Source organism: Acanthochromis polyacanthus, chromosome 2 (genome assembly GCF_021347895.1).
Source record: "Acanthochromis polyacanthus isolate Apoly-LR-REF ecotype Palm Island chromosome 2, KAUST_Apoly_ChrSc, whole genome shotgun sequence".
NCBI classification, from domain to species: Eukaryota; Metazoa; Chordata; class Actinopteri; family Pomacentridae; genus Acanthochromis; species Acanthochromis polyacanthus.
Genome location: NC_067114.1, coordinates 9,705,095 through 9,722,491, shown reverse-complemented (window position 1 = coordinate 9,722,491; position 17,397 = coordinate 9,705,095). Strand labels below are relative to the sequence as shown.

The window sequence follows — 17,397 nt, the reverse complement described above, 5'->3', positions numbered from 1 at the left end:
GCCGGAGCCAGCCTCATTACCAAGCCACAGCACTGACTGTGTTCCTGCTTGGCACAGTTTCCACCGAGCAATGTGAGTGAGATTTCCCCAAAGAAATCTAGGTTTAGCAATCCGCAATCTTAAAATAGCTTTGAATCATACATTATTACATAGCAGGCCTGCCTCCTCTGTCAAACTGCACTTGCTGCTGTGATTATTGTCTCCTTGTTTTCTCGGAGCTTCCAAGTCTGAAAAGATTCCCCAGGTTCATTAGCATAGCTTTATAGCTGACACGAAGACGCTCACAGTTGGTTTTTCTGTTTCTCTAAAGCAGATGCACTTAAAAAGGAAAAAAAAGATGTAGATTGTGTAACACATATGAATAGATATTGGTGTGTTTGATCATCATTTGCTATGGAAAACATGCAGAGATCGTTGATGAGGCATGTCGAGGTGTTTGTGTGCGGCGGAGGTGGCCAGATTTCAATCTTGCAGCCTGACTCTGTGCTTCCCTTGGGTTCAGTAAAGCATAAAAGATGCTGAGAGGTGTGACACCCCGCTGAAACTTCCACTGCTTCAAGAGGATTGATGTGACAATTTCACACATACCAGCACACACACACACACACACACACACACACACACACACACACACACACACACACACACACACTGCACTCAGGCAGTCAGATGCAACAAACCAGAGATACTGTGTCAACTGCCACACAGGTCTGAGAGACACACACACATACGCTTGTGCACATACAGATAAGCAAAATGTCAGTGCAACATGGGAGCAGCTTGATAATCAAAACCGAGCCTCTTTGTGTCCGTCTGTCCGTCCGTCCGTCTTTTGTTCCAGCAGGAGTGCCGCCGCTCCTCTGTGTGACCGAGCTGTCTCACTGATTAATCCTCAGCCTGTCAGCTGGCTGCCAGTGATACTGAAACCAAACAAAAAAATCGCACAAAGCTTAGCAGCGTGCTCTCATGGTCGTTTTCAGGATGTGCAGGCATGCAGGTTGGACTCACAAATAGAAATGCACCAGAGCAACAACATTTTTGACTGGGGAAACACTGACCTGTGGGGAACCTGAGCAAGAAGCATGCTTTGTTTTCAATTTTCAGCTAATTATAGGGACATTTCAGTTGCTTAGCGGAGTTCGTGTGTGTGTAGTCAGTAGACAAACCCAGAACTTATTTCATGTCCCTGCCACCAGACTGCATTAGCGTCCCCGGCCTTTACCACTCGTATCTCTGCAAGATAAGGGGATATTTCCCAGCCCAATATTGCTTGCTCTTTTCTGTGCTGTCACTGAACACAATGACCATCACCACATCCAATGAATATTATTAGCATTTTTCTCAGATTTCTGCCAGCACGAGAAGACAGCTTCGTGGGAGTACAAGGACACATTGTTTTTGCGGTGGTCTCATATCTGAGCCGACTCGTGTAGAATAGATTTGATGCCGCGGTGTATTGTCCGGCCTCGATGTAATTATGAGGCAGCTGTCAAATGTCCATTATTGCCAGTCATTAAGAAGAAGTCACCTGGCTCAGCGGTTTCAAGCCGCCGTCGTTGTTTTGATGTGAAAAGGACCTGACAGAGGTTAAGAGAGTGAAGGCTGCAGAAGAAATAACGGCCGCTGATTAAAAGTTGGCTAAGAATGAGGATTAGAGGAGAGAGGAGAGAGCTGTCCCTGGAGAGGCATAAATGAGATTGTGAAAGACCTCGAACTGAGGGATCAGGTGGAGCATTGTGTCGGCCAGGGAGCATTTCTCACCGTCATCTCTCCAGACTTTAAGTAGCAATTGAGGAGGAATGACAGGTCAGCGTATCAGACCGCAGTGGGCCGGTGATATTGTCCATTGTGCTCTGTGACTCTGTTAGCCAAGGTCTGAACAGTATAAAATAACTAGTTTTCATCCTGTGATGTTTCTTTTTCGTGTTACTCATAAGGGTTGGAACTAATGTTACGTGATAACAACCCTCTGAGCTTCATACCTGATTATTTATCCGCACAATCATCACTGACAAAACTTTGAAATCTCATGCATTGCCTATTAACTGCTGCCATGTTTAATCTCCTTCGAATTGATTTAAAGAATTTGCAACTCTGGGCAGTTAGCATTAATACATCACCAAAATTTCTGCGGTAACACCGGAATGGTAGTTTGTTGGATATTTTATGGTGGATTATGGTTTTTGTTGTATTTTTTTTACAAAATCCTTCCTTTCATTGATCAAAAAAAGTGACAAATCTCAAATATTGCATTGTTTAAATGTATTTTTTCCAAAATCCATTACACATTTTGATGCAGAAAACATAAAAAAACTGACATTTTATATTTCCAGCCTTAAAAGATGTGTAGGTTTTTGACTTGCTCATAACAGTCAGTCTGCTAATCCGGTTCTTAACAAATGAAAAGTAAATGATGGTCTGTCTAAAGACACTTCACATAAATAATATTTCTTTTTCTAATTAAAACTTGCATTATCATAACCAAATCTAAATTACCAGTGAGAAATTTTTATTTTAAAAAATGCCACTCTTTGCCTTTCGGGTGTTTCTTCAGTCTCTGCTCTCATTTCCTGTCCTGTTTTTGTCAGAGCTTTGGACCAAAAGTGATGAATCCCTTTTCAAACAGAAATTAATAGTGGATCCTTTGTATCCTGTGTGTTGTCACGCCACATTTTCTCAGCAAACAGAACACACAGCCATAGCTTTTAATTACCTCCATGATCTTTATCATCTCCATCCTTTTTATTTGGAAATTAGATTAATACCTGTTTACTTTGCTGGTTGGGTGAGACCAATGTGGGAAGATTTGTCATTACATCCAAACCAAAATGTTTTTCTTACCGGTAGCATGTCCGCAGTGGCGACAGCCCAACAATGAATGGGTGTCAGTGTGATACTCTGAACTCCTGTTACTACTACTTGCCCTCACGTTCATATTTTTACGCATTAAAATAACTGAATGCCTTTTATCTGTCCCGATGTCTCTCACTCAGTCTCTCTCATCAGTAACCAAACCCGGTTGACAGCTTCAATTAAACCCTGCAAAATTGCCCCAGTATCTGTCTCCCTCTGGGGCCATTTAGTTGTGCTTAGCTCTCTGTAAGCCGGGCTTGTCGCCAGGCAAAGCTTTAGACTTTTTCATGTTCTTTCTTAAAATGTAGTCCAACCGAGCCCTTTAGTGCCACCTGGCCAGCCAACACACTGAGGTAGTCACAGTGGTAGTTAACCTGGGTGATAGTTTGTTTGCTCTGGTTGCATTTAGTGGCCACATGCAGCAAGCTTCACAATGACCAAGGGTTTCCATTCCCCTGCTGTTGTTTGTGATCATGGTATTATAATTCCTTTAATTGGCTGATTCATTTTTTTTTACTTTGTTGACCCAATAGCAAATTGGTCAGAAACAGAGCCGCCTTGCTGTTGTTTGAAGTACCGCTTAGCCACACAACAAAAGACTACAATAAACAAGCAGCTGACCACTAAAATGCATTTAATTATATGAGATGACGTGAATAATTTGTTGTTGACAATCCAGGAATTGTATGTAAAGTTACATTTAGTGTGATTTGACTGTTTTGCATGCAAAAGTAAGTTTGACAATCTGGTGCTTGTTACACAAAACCAGCATATCTCTTATCCTTAATTGTGGCTTGACACGGCTATGACTATATTTAGACTGTGCAGATGGAACACGTACTGTACCTGCTGCCTGCAGATGGCTGTAAGGAGAATCACCGTTTTAAAGAAATTTGTCAGAGTGATTTATAATCACTCAACAATTCCGTTCTGTCTGGAATTAATACAAAAAATCAATCAATTTTTTGTGTGCATGATCACATGTTAGATGATTAAAAAACAGAGAATATGAATTGAGAGTAGGGGTGGGACTCGATTAAAAAATAATCTAATTAATTACAGGCTTTGTAATTAACTAACCATGATTAACTACATTTTTGTCAAAGCAATATTTGACACAAGAAGCAAAGTTTTACAATTCAAAGACATTTTAGTTGACAACTGAATCGATGAATAGACATGTATGTGAATTGAAACAGGAAAAATGTTTGTTTCATTTATATTTATGTGCATTTTTCATCTGTGTACTACATTGACAGATTACTGCAAATTCAAAGTGCAATGATATTCAGCATTTTAAGACCTTTTGTAAACTTAAGCACTTTCAATGTGTTGGAAAATAGTCTGTTGTAGGGATGTGCGCGACTAGTCGTTTAATCGTTTAACCGCCTACTCATTTATTAAACGTTTAGTATTTTACTAGTCGGTTAAACGCTAGTGTGCCCCCCCGGTCCCGACCGGGCGCCGCCATGCAGCTCTACGCTCGGGCGTGCACCGCATGCTCGTCCCGTCTGGGCTACCTGGTTGATCCTGCCAGTAGCATATGCTTGTCTCTTTTTTCAACCCCCGCTATCCCCCTCATCAATAGCGGTGTTTTGACCACTCCAGCTACACCCACCACGTCCCTTCCTGCCACCCTGAAGCAAAGCATCGGCTCCAGTATGTGCTGCTCGTGGACTGTCATGGCACACCGACCCGCTGCCGTTACGCACAGACGCAGCGGCACTTTCTGTCTCAGTGGACGACTGAACATCTTCATCAGAGGGTGAATATTCCTCTTCAGAATATGAGTAAGCCATTACTTGACAAAGTACTTTGTCAGCGTTGAGCAGACCTCTCGGTACAGTGAGTTTTCTCACTCTAACATGTGCCGTCTTGCGCTCTGATACGCTCCGACGGCAAGTCTCGTCTCCTCGGTTTTCAAACTCTGTAAACTCCAAAACTTTGAATGAAAACACGCCCACAACTGATGCTCAGATTAAAGTTCCAGATATCCGCCATCTCCTGGTGTACAGTACATGAGGCACTTGAGGCCGTATATTTGAAGCTATGACTTGTTATGTTCAGCCAACCCGGTCTCACGGGGATTCGTGAAACTGTGACGTAAGTTTTTGTTTCGGTTTCGTGCGCACCAAGACGATGTCGTCATGTTTTTCGTGCAGCTCACCACGAACGAAACCCGCTGTGGTAATCACATCTGAAAGTGGTTTATACCGGCGGATTCATGACGATCTAAGCTGTCCATCGGCGTTTGCGGCCGCCGCCGCGGCCACCGGACATCCGGCCGCGGCGGCGGCCGCAGTGGCGGCCGCGGCGGCGGCCGCAAACACCGATGGACAGCTGAGATCGTCATGAATCCGCCGAATCTAAGCTGTCCATCGGCGTTCGCGGCCGCCGCCGCGGCCGGATGTCCAGCGGCCGCGGTGGCGGCCGCTGGACATCCGGCCGCGGCGGCGGCCGCAAACACCGATGGACAGCTGAGATCGTCATGAATCCGCCGAATCTAAGCTGTCCATCGGCGTTCGCGGCCGCCGCCGCGGCCGGATGTCCAGCGGCCGCGGTGGCGGCCGCAAACGCCGATGGACAGCTTAGATCGTCATGAATCCGACGAATTTGCATAGGAATTTAAAGAATGTCCGGCAGCCGCAAACGCCAATGGACAGCTTAGATCGTCATGAATCCGCCGTTATAAACCACTTTCAGATGTGATTACCACAGCGGGTTTCGTTCGTGGTGAGCTGCACGAAAAACATGACGACATCGTCTTGGTGCGCACGAAACCGAAACAAAAACTTACGTCACAGTTTCACGAATCCCCGTGAGACCGGGTTGGTTCAGCAATGTTGCTTGTCGCAATATTGCGACTTTGGCGCTTAAAGGGTTAAATTACAAGTTTTCCGAACCGACTAGTCGCCAATAAAATTAGCGACTAGTCGGTTCGGAAATTAGTCGAAATTCCCATCCCTGTCTGTTGTGGGCTGTCTGCATCGTTTTCCAGTACCAGGACTGTCAGAGCTAACATACGGTGCATCGCCTCAGAGCTCATTTGCATAAAGTAGTTTAATTTATGCAAATGTGGTGTGGGGAGTGGAGGACCTATGCATCAAAAAACGTTCGTTAAACATCTAAACTTGCCGTCGTTGAAATAAAACCAGGACAGATTCAGCGGGTTATTTATTGCCTGAGACGCTTTCAGAAATACTTTCTGCTGAACAATTTTTGTAATAATAAGAGAAACTTTGCGACCGAGCAGCCATGTTGGTGCAACGTTTTTGCGCTGATTCATTCAGTGCATCCTCTTCCTGTCTGGCAAACAGACTTTGTGTGCATTAACGCCACCTACTGGGCTGAAGTGTTCTTCAGTGTTATTGGTGTGCCAGAAATTAGGGAACTGAGAAAGGTGTGATTAAATGTGTAACTTTTTAAAGCGCGTTATTTTTTCTGCAATTAATTAATCGTAATTAATGCGTTAAGTCCCAGACCTAGCTAAAAAAATACATGGAAAGGGGCATTTATGTGATTTCACTGAAGTTTATGTGGCTGCGGCCTAAAAAGGTAAAGTGACCAAAACATTAAAAGTGTATGAGCAAGTGACCAGCAGACTGCATGAGGCTGCAGAGTGCATCAGGACTGGCACTGTAACATACTGCTCCTCCCAGTGGAGCAAACAGTGAGTCACCAAGATACCAGTCGACCAAATAAACTTGTGTGACTCAGAAACCGGTCTGACTCCAGCAGCTCTGTGTGGCTGTATTAATAGTAGCATGCTCAAAGTATCAGTAAAATCCCCTGGATGTTTAGCAGGTATTTTGCAATTAGGTATATTCACCATCTGGGTAAAACGCTACATGTTACCTTGTCATCATCTGTAAATACGCACTAAACACAAAGTACAGCTGAGGTTAATGGGAATGTCCTTCGTTTAAGGGAATTTGTTCTCTAAGGCACGAGACCAGTTGAAATATTACCCTGATGATGGTGCCTGCGGAATAGTCAAGGGATCATTAAAGTTAATACAATTCATCCCAAGTGGAACATGAATGTCTTTCATGGCAGTGCATCTGGTAGTTACAGAAACATTACTTTGAAAACCACAAATGTCAGCCACATGGCAGTGGAGATAAAGGTCAAGTCATCACCAAATTCATTATGCTTCCTCCTCTGGGTACCAAACGGGTGAAGTGCTCGACATAGCAATCACTAGAGCCACCTTTCTACAGCCTCTTTGCTATCTTAATGTTGATGTCATTAGTTTTATTCAGATCCAGGTTTGATGCTTTCCTCTTTATTCAAAAATGCACTGGTGGTGATCCTTGCATCTCTTTTTCTTCCCCTTGTCTTGGATACCATTTTACTTCACTGTGAATCTGTGCACACTCTTGTTGTTTGTGTTCTTGTAGCTACAAAATATGCCCCTCTAAAGCTGGACCGCTCCAAACGCAAAATGCCCATCTGCTGGATTCTTTCTCCCTTCATTTGTTGTAAGTGGGGACATTTACTCAACACAAGAAACAACAAAAAAGTGCTGCCGAATCTTGTGTTTGCAAAACTGTTAAACAAAAAAGACGAGGCTATATTAACACCGAGGAATTGTTTGAATAATGTGTGCATGCGTGTGTGTTTATTCTGTACCAGAGTTTATTTGATGACTGGCTGAGTCGGTCCTCCTCGAGAGACTTAGCCGGGAAACAAAGGGTTGCCATGGTAACAGTCAAGGGTGAAGGAGGAGGGTGTGTCTGTGGTGTTGTGCTTGAAGTGGCAAAATGGACATTGGCAGGCAGAATGGCGGGGGAGTGAGCGCTGCGTTTTCTGTGGTCCTGTGCCATTCGTGCCGCTCACCAAGTCTCCCCTCTCTTCCTGTCTCCCACATATCTCCCTTGTTGTCGTCCTGAAGTGAGTGGGAGACTGTGAGGAGAACAAATGCTGCATCTTAATGAGACAGCTGAGAAGAAACTCATTTTCTCACTCTCTCTCTCTCTCTCTGATGGAACTTCTATCCTTTATTTACAAGCCGCATAACTCAGCACGGCCGAGTTATTGCTCAATTTATCAGCATATGTTTAATGGCGTGGAAGCGTTGTAAGGGCGCTTTAATGTCACACAGCTAAATGTTTACAAGATCACGTGATCAGAGCTGACCCCGGTAAAGATGACGGATGAATGACAGCGGTGATTATTTCATTTGCTGTGTGATGTTTACATGCTTGGTGCCTCAGAAATTTTGATTCTCCCAGGAAAATGTGTCCAATTATACAACACAGCTGGTTTTCTGAAACAAAAATATCAAGAATGAAAAGTAGGTTTATGACTGATGTTGTGCAATAAACCTGCAGTAAAAAAAGAAAGTTTACTGCAGATATTCAAAACAGAAAATGCCATAGATACTTCATTACCTGCCTCATATACAGTTGTTTCTGCTTCTAAGGTTAATATAATGAATGAAATGAACCTTAATTAATAGTTTAGTTAAAGAAAATACATAACAGCTATTGATAGGGACAAAAAAGAGTTTGTTTTACAAGCAGTTTGTCCCTGCATTGTGCTATTTTCATATATTTATTTCATCTTAGACTGTCTGAAGCTGTACTGCATTCACAGAATTGATTTCTGCGAGATTTGATGGATATTTGTGACACTGATCTTGTTCCTCACTAATAGAAATATTTGAGGCATTTCTGTTACCGTGTCTCTACTCTAATATTGTTCACCACTTCAAGAGGTTGAAATGAGATTTTGAAACCTTGTCTAATTTTGTTCTCAGCAGGTGTTATTCACACCAGATTCAACAAATATTGCTTTTTTTATGATCCCCACGAGCACAAGTAACTTATGTGAGGGTACACTGGTAAAGAAACAGCAATCAAAGTATCCAGAATAATAAGGTTTGGCCGTCTGTAGCCTTGCAAGTAATCATAAGTGATTCTTTAAGGTGTGGAATGCAAGTCTAATCCAATACCCTTCTTGTAAAATTCAATAAAAATCTCCATTCTCAGTTTCCAGTGTTTATACACAACCCTGTCTCTGTAAATGGGAAACAAATATAGCGATTTGGACCAATACACACAAGATTATTCCATCAAGATGATAAATCTAGCATAGGCTCACAATCTAAATATGATAACTAAATCTAAACAATCTTCCTAAAGAGTTGCAGATTACACCTTTAAGTCTGCCACACCTCAAACTGATAATAAACCACTTCAAGACAGACTCTACAGGGACAATTTCTTTCAGACGGCTATTTTTTTTATTACATATATCAAGAATTGGATGTTGAAATCTTGGTGACGCATGTTATCTGACTAGATCAATAGGAAAAAAGATGAAAAAAACGAAAAAAAGATTAAAGACATCAGAGAAAGATCAGCGGGAAAGTCAACATGAAAGTTCCAGCCTCTTTGGTTGGAATATGAAGGCTGTGGTTCAGTCATGATGCACCAAAAACTGATGCCTTTTAGAGAATAATTCTCAAGAAACTCCCTGTTATGTAGAAAGATCAAAAGAATCAACTGGAAAATATAAAATAAAAGTCATTGGTCTTTGAAAAGTTAGTGGTCCAGTTAGTACTAACAATGTTTACCTGTGTGTTATTTATGTAGTCTCTTTGCTTGTATGAGGCTTCGGTAGACCACAGAGCTCACAAACAGCACCAATTCACTGTTAAATGATGATGCTTGAAAATAATTAAAATAGTGGAGCCTTCTGAAAACATGTCAAAAAACGAGACATTTATAATTAATTTCCAATCAGTGACTAAAATGATCACAGCAGTTCTTTGTTTCCACACAAAACATGTTTGGGACATGAAAGAACATTTGAAAATCGCACTTAAATTACACAGAAACAATGCCACCACATTAATAATACTCATCTTGTGATCTTGATTTATGTCATAATATTCCACATTAATTTAAAAAGCAATAATCAAATGAATGTTTACTTCAGTGTTTTGCATTGTGTCAGAAAAAGTTACTAAAACTTAAATAGCAACTTAATTGTATCTTTAGAAAGCTTTGAAACTCTGTTTTTCAGTTAAGTTCTGAGTTAGCGTTTAAATAATTTATTACCTCTGTTCATAATTAAAGTGTGCTGAGAATTTGAATTATACATTTCGATGAATGATAATACTGAATTATTGCTCAGCCCTTGAAGAAACACTGTTTAGCTGGGAAACATTTTGGATTGTTTCATGTTTTTCCCTACATACTGGAGACCTCTCAGCTGAACACCTCTTTCATTCATGTGCTAACACTGTCAGAGGAGGTATTTATTTCTCGTCTTATTGCATTTAAAGAAGACTTGAGTAGCGATGTTACAGTTTGTGGTTCTTTTCCTGGTCTCATCTGTTCTGTCTTCGCTGTCAAAGCCTGACTGTCTAATTCACTGGTGTGATCAGAGGTCATAACTTAAAATTCAAGGCAGAGAGACATTAGCATTCCCGAGGCCCACACTGACCAAGCCATCTGCTGCTTTCGGACCGCTTCCCTCGCCCTCTGTCTGCTCGGTCGACACAAACGCACACCTCACACAGACACCCACACACATGCACGCACTTTTAAGAAGTGTGTCTGCCAAACAGGGGGAGTGTCTGGGGGTAATTTAAAGCTTTATCTTACTGTAGCCGAAGCGTTTTGTGGCAGACAGTGAATGGGTCCGTCCACGGAGACAGCCCTGCACAAGTGGTCCCCAGCTGCAGCTCAAAACAGACAAATGGGATACTGCAGGGAGGCTGGTGTGCTGCTGTTAGTGCCGCCGGTGTGTATGTGTGTGTCGAGTCTTTTTTTAGTGATGAAGGTAACAGCTTGAATCAGTGCCTACATTTCAGAGCATTTGTGTGGGAGACAGATACTCGGTGTGTGTGTGTCCGGGTGGGATATAGAAATAAGTGCTCAGTGATGGAGCCAGCTGGATTCCGATTTCCTTTTGCGCCAGTCACTGATTCATTTTCTTTAGCTACTGCATTTCTCTTCGGGTTCCCATTGGGGCTGTAGGCCTGCATACATTAGGCAGAAAACAGGGAAACAACTTGTCCAGAGGAGACTCACTTGGATGCAATCTGCTAAATTCACATCTTCAATTCATGGAGCTTCGAGAATATTAGAACATAATGTCCTCTCATAGAACTTACCTTGACATATTTGAGTGGAGTAGAAGAGGCCCTCTGCTGGCCTTAGATTAGAGATGTTGACTCTTTAATCATAAAGTCCTCAGTCTGAGTCAAATAACTGTTCTGCCAGCTCAGGAAAATGCCCAAAAATCTAAAAGAAAAAAGATAAATCAAGCAGAAAGAAACAGTTGAATGCAGTGTGCCAGTAACATGGAGTAGACAGAGAAGGGAGAAGAATATAAAAACAGCCCCTATCATGAATCCAGACTCATTTACAATTACAGATGCCATGTACCTAAAAATGTGGCTGCAATTTATGTTCAAAATGTGCTGGAGAATCACTAGAATTTATCTGAGATATGAAAGGATGGCAGTTTTGGGCTAAATTGCATAAGAGGCACGGCTGAAGTTTCTGTTAGTGTTGGAAAAGGTTGAAAGCTTTCAAATTGCCCCTACATAACATCTACCTTTGGCTAAACTTTCATATCTGAAGTTGCACAAACTACAAAGACTGGAGCTTGGGGGCCAGCTGACAGTACACACTGTACATTCTACTCCTGCAAAAAAAACAAAACAACTTCTCATCAGTAGTCTGGATTTACCTTCAAATATCACTGCAGAGAGACAAACAAAATAAACTAGCCAGCCATTTTCATGCCACTAGGAATGCAGTTAATCTTAGAACAAATTTAGAATGTGAGTGAAAACAATTGCCGTCGCCTCTGCAAAGCTTTCGCTCGGTCTCACTTGTAGTATTACGTTTGTCAGAGAGGAAAGGAAAATGCTGAAATGAAAAATATGGAGAAACCGCATTCACTGATTCACTGACATCCTCCCTCAGCAGTTCAGCATCAGCAGCTGCTGTTGAGCTGACTGAAACTTCCACAAAAAGCCTCACAGCACCTGACTGCCAACTGGTGGCCGAGAGCTTGAAGGTCCGAGACTCTCAAAACTGTACTGTCCTTTGATCAACAAGATGGTAAACTAGACGGGAAAATCTGGTTGTTGACTCGACAGTGAAACATTCATAAGCAAAGCAGTTGTGTTACAATTAGCTGTTCAGCAACTGTGGATGTACGAGGCAGCTCTCTAAACCTTCTGTCAGATTGAAACTTGAGTAGCTGCAATGAAACAAATCTTCTCCTGTTCTATTTGTCCTGTAAAATCAAGGATATTGAGTTGAGCATCACCGAAACCTGCAGTGCACTTTAGTGTCCTATTTCTAGCAGTGAGAGTAATTACACAAAGACTGTCGACACTTATGATGTTTCCTTTTTATCTGGCGCATCTGAAACTTTATTCAGATGTTTCTGTGGGTTTTTCCACCACATTCATAGTTAGTATGACCTCCTGCTTTGCTGCAGTTGTTCCAGTCTTCAGCTGTGGATAATCCCTGGTTAACATGAAATTCACAGATACTGGCATGGAAATGCAGCCGAGATCTCTGATTTAAAACTCTAGCATGCAGGAATGTATAGATTGATATACATGGTGTTACATGGTGTCAACCTGTTTTACAAGGGCTTAATTGTAACAAATGCTCATTTATGTGTGAAAGTGCTGCTTTAATAGTAGTTAAGATTCTGCCTGTGAGCACAGATGTAGTGGGGCTCATATGCAAAACCATTAATAATGCAAAAAAAGCTCAGTGTATAGAGTTATGTGGGCTAGAAAATCACACAAAAAAGTATTTTTGAGTTCGATTTTTGAGTGTTTGGTCTCATAGGGTTACAGTGGGGTTTTGATCTTAAGGGACAAACTAGCCTCAGAGATATTTTGACACAACCTCTGGGTATAAGCAAAGATGTACTGCATGCCATAATTCATTCCAAATCTGCCTTAATAGTACTAAACAAGTGGGACAAATCCCTTGGTGTGACTTGTTATGATGGCATTACCATTCATGTACAAATGCATGCAAATTGAATAAACACAGTCAAATCTCAAATACATGCCAGACAAAGCAGATTTGGGAGAAGCCACCTGGTCGGGGACTTACAGGATTTCCAAAATATATGGCAATTGCATTTCAGTCAGGATCAATGCAAAGAATTTTTTTAAAAAACGTGATGCGAAACAGCAACAGTCGGGCGACACCGCAACAGATAAAGGCAACTTGTGATTCCAACAAAGAGAAGGTCTGAGGGTATCGGTCCCCAGGGGATGCAGTTACCCATAGTTACCAATCCTTCCCCTCAGCTCTGGGGAATTGGGTGAGGCGGGGCTGAGCTCATGTGGGACGATGCTGGGATATAAAAGAGCCGGGAGGGTGGAGTCACAAAGGTACATGCTGTGTAGCAGCTGGTGGGGGATGGGAGGAGCGAGGAGCAGCATGAGGGAAGGAGGGAGGATGGGGCCGCTGTTACAACAGATCGCAATGCTATTGTGTAACACATCCCAGCTCAGGACTCCAGGTAAGAGATGCAGTCAGCACATTGCTTCCTAGATGTGAACAAGATGAGGGTATCTTTAAGAAATTGGAAAAAATAAAAATATTGGTGTGAAAAGCTTTTCTCAGCTGTCAACAGAGATGCTTCATTAGATGAACGTGTTGCTGTGTTCCATCAGGTGTTTGCATGCGTCTACACTCTATGCTGTGATCACTAACCTGCTACTTCTCCTATTTGGAGCCCAGTAGATGGATTTAGTGTGCAGATTTAATCTCAGTCCCTCCGGCAGGGCTACTTGAGGAACAACCAACTGTGTGCACCTGTGTGTTTCTCTGTGTATTTGTGTTGCAGTGGGGATGTGTTTGCGGCAGGTTGTTCAGAGCTAATTAACCAGTATAATCACTGGCGATGGAAAATGTAATTATGGTGAAGGAAAATGGGGGAAAGCTGCATCAAGTCCCCTCTGAGGGCAGTTGTTCATAGCAACTGGATGGCACAACAGAGTGGGGATAGTGACAAAATGGATGACACAAAGGGTGTGTTTGACAGAAAAGTACAGAGCACAAGCTGAACTTTCATAGTTGGCTGTTAAAACGCAGCATGGCGAACATGAGTATAATGTTGAGGCTCTCATTGTGCAGTCTATTTATTTTAGTGTGTTGATGCGGTTTGAATGTGCTTTTCTACATCATTCATGGTGCTTTTGTCCTGTTCTGATATATTTTTAATATCTTTTGTTTCTGTTTTGTGAAGAATAAGCATAATACTTTTGTTTTAAACCTAATATTACATGTATTTGTCTTCACTTGAAGCTGTTGGGCTGCTTGGTTGCTCCTGATATAAATATAACCAGTGCTCGAATGTCTTCTTAATCTGTTGACTGCTTCATCTATTTAAAAGACTTGGCCTTGGATCAAAACTGCTGCACCAGGACGCATATTTTGGAATGTTTTTATTCAGCCTGTTTATGAGAGGATGTGACATTTAATGTTAAGAGTATGTCGTTGTAGTAATGGTAAGTCAAGCCTACAGATTTCTGTATATGTGACATCTGCCACCTGAAGATCTTTTTGGCTGAAAGAGAAAATACATGAATAAATAAAAAAATAAAATACTGGTTTTATAGAAACCTCTTTACTATATACCTTTTCATAAACACTTTCAACTGTATAAAAGGACAACACTGTTCAGCGACAAAAAGGCTAGAATGAAAAATGTTGGACTGTTGCTCTCAGGAAAAAACACTGATTTATTCCTTTTTCAGCATTCTTCTTGATGTCTCCTTTTCATTTTCAATAGCGAGGGGCAATTGATATGTGAGTAACTGTGTTGATTCAGGTTATGAATCTTCTGTGAGAGGAAGAACGTGTTGCTGTCTCCTCATCTTCACCACTAAACTAGGTCTTGTACAGGAATAGTCTTCTGTGTCTCTTACGATTCTCAACTAGCATCCACAGAGGAATCAATAATGTCTTGATTGATTGATCATCTGAAATGGTATTAGTGCACACGTGCATCACCTATGTGGGGACGACCTTGATTTAACTATCGATTCTTTGTTCAGCAGTGTCCCTCTCGATTTATGTGAAGGCAGTAAACTTAGAGAGGCCCTTCTCTTTGTGTTTGCTGATATAAAGCTGAGCCCGAGGGACTTATGGAGCACACTGTGGTGAATTTCGAGCCAAAAATGTGCTAAATAAGCACAAAAGTGTTCCTCTGAATGAGGATAAAGTAAACCAGAGACTGTCTTTCTCAATTACAGGAATATATTGGATTGTCAGGCACTGAAAAAAATGCTGGAGGGAATGTTTTTAAGGAGGAAATCTACTAATGGAAGACTTTGACTTAACAGTTTCCTGAACTAGTGAAGCACACAAAAAGATATGTTTGCCCTAAAAGCTTGAAATCTTATCAGTATTAGCCTTTATCATTTTATTTTAATGCTGAAGCACGTGTCTTCTGTGAGTATGCACTTGATGCAGTTGGAGTTGGCCTTGATTTTGTTCTAAAGCTGTGCCCCTGCTTGTTTCTCTGTCTCACAGGATAAAGCCAATAACAATGCATGGCCTGTAAGCCGCCAATCATGGCTCAAAGGAAGAGGCCAGGGACCAGTGGAGGAAACAGTATGGCTGCTCCGGGCCCCGCCTCCTGTCCCACCCCTCATCCTACAGAGTCATGTGATCTGAAAGCCCTCCCCGCACGGCAACGCCCACTGCGCTACCCCAAAGAGTCACACGATTCCAAACCCCATTCATGCAAGGCACAATATTCCTCTCCCAAGAATCAAGACGTTGGCCGTAGTCATCATCCGGATCATCATCCAGAGGCGGAGGTAGATGCGGAGGTGGAGGTGAAGCGATACAGCAGTCAAGCAGATGCAGAACTTGAGGATCAGCGGCCAGCAACGCCGTCCACGCCTGAACACAACCACGACCAAGATGACCACGATGACCACGACCAGCCAGACTTCCACGGTGGAGCCGACAGCCTGGACGATGACTCCAGCTCTGAGTACATCAACAACACCTCGGATGAAGAGGAAGACTATGATGATGGTGAGTGTGATGTGTCAGACATCATATCTTCCATGATAAGTTCAATTTGCAAAAGTTTGTTTTATGAAGAAAAGGACAAAAGAAGTACCCTACACATGCAGCACTGATTTAGTTCCTTCTTTATCTTTTTGAAGCAGGACTGAAGGAACTACAACTAACAAAAACTCAGAAGCAACAGTCAAACTGACGACTGTAACACCAGTGAAAGTAGACCAACGGCTAAATGAGTGTTTAAATTGATTTGCAATACATCAGTTGTCATTTAGGTGTAATACTCCAATAGGACTAAGCCATGATAGAAGCTCTGTAAGCATCCAGTACTTTAAGCTTAATACCAAAGCCAGCATGCAAACATACTCACATTGACAATGCTAATCAGCTGGTGTTCAGCCAGTACAATAAATGCAAAGTTGACTGTCTTTGTTTAATCTGTAATTATGCTAATGATTGCAAATTAGGACTACACACAGTAAGCTATGGCTGAGTCTGGCATTAGTTTTTTTTTCTTTTTTCTGGCAGTTAGTCATAAATTAAATGATGCTGAGATGAAAGTCAAGCCATCACACAAGTTAGTCATTTAGAGGGAGGTGCAAATGTCAGGATCAAATTTCTTGAAACTCCAACCAGTGTTGTTATTATTGAGACATTTCAACAAATAACCCAAACGACAGCCTGATAGTGGTACAAGAGGGAAAGTCAGGGTAACACCAAGCATCACGAGGATTCATCCTCTGGAGAACATAACTGTTAGAGAGAAGATGGACTTTGCTGGCTATCTATCCAATAATAGTTGAAGTATTACAGCCTGGACCAACAGGCTGACATGCTCATGAGCAATGCACGGTTAAAAGAAAACCCACTCTTACTTATAAGCAGCACAGTTAAATATATTTTCCTTTATAGCACCTATTCAGTCCCACATGTAAACAAACTTGCTAAGTAGCTGCTTGCAATGGTGACATCAGTAAGCTTAAAAGACCAAATATATGACGGTTCTTCAAAAAGTACTCACCAGAAGTCATCACAGGAGAAAGATTGTTCTTGTATTACTTGTCTAGATAGTCTCCTTTAACTTCAATGCGCTTGGCCCATCGATGTCCAGGATTCGCTCTGACTTCGTGGAAGCCTCTAGATCCTCCTCAACAGTATGCATGACCTCATCATCACTCAGAAAATAGTGACCTCACAAAGAGGATTTCAGTTTGGGAAACAGATAAAGTCAGACGATGTCAGGTTGGGTGAGTAAGACACATGGAGCAGCAGTTCAAAGTCGCATTTGGCTGCTTCTGCCACCTGCAATGTGCATGCATTGTCCTGGAGAAACAGCACTCCAGCTCGAAACTTTCCTCTCCTCGCAAAGAAATGACGACAAGCATCAGTATACAGTTTTATAGTGCACAGTTATGCCCAAGAATCAGAGTTACACCCTTATTTTCCAGGTGATGCAGAGAACCTTTTGAAGTACCCTCATAAATAGTGGTTGAACAACAGT

The 17,397-nt window shown here is 42.1% G+C and overlaps 1 protein-coding gene across 8 annotated transcripts in view; it reads left to right on the top strand.

Moving 5' to 3' along the window:
- apba2b (amyloid beta (A4) precursor protein-binding, family A, member 2b) overlaps nt 1-17,397 on the top strand; it is a 95,235-nt gene that overhangs the window by 26,135 nt on the left and 51,703 nt on the right. For 7 of the 8 annotated variants that reach the window (XM_051944989.1, XM_051944984.1, XM_051944986.1 and 4 more), the window contains exon 2: nt 15,393-15,905. In XM_051944989.1, the coding sequence (XP_051800949.1) occupies nt 15,413-15,905 (493 nt within the window). In that variant the 5' untranslated portion in view covers nt 15,393-15,412. Of the gene's footprint in view, nt 1-13,253; nt 13,375-15,392; nt 15,906-17,397 lie in introns of those variants that run through there. The other variant, XM_051944987.1, reaches the window with a different exon arrangement.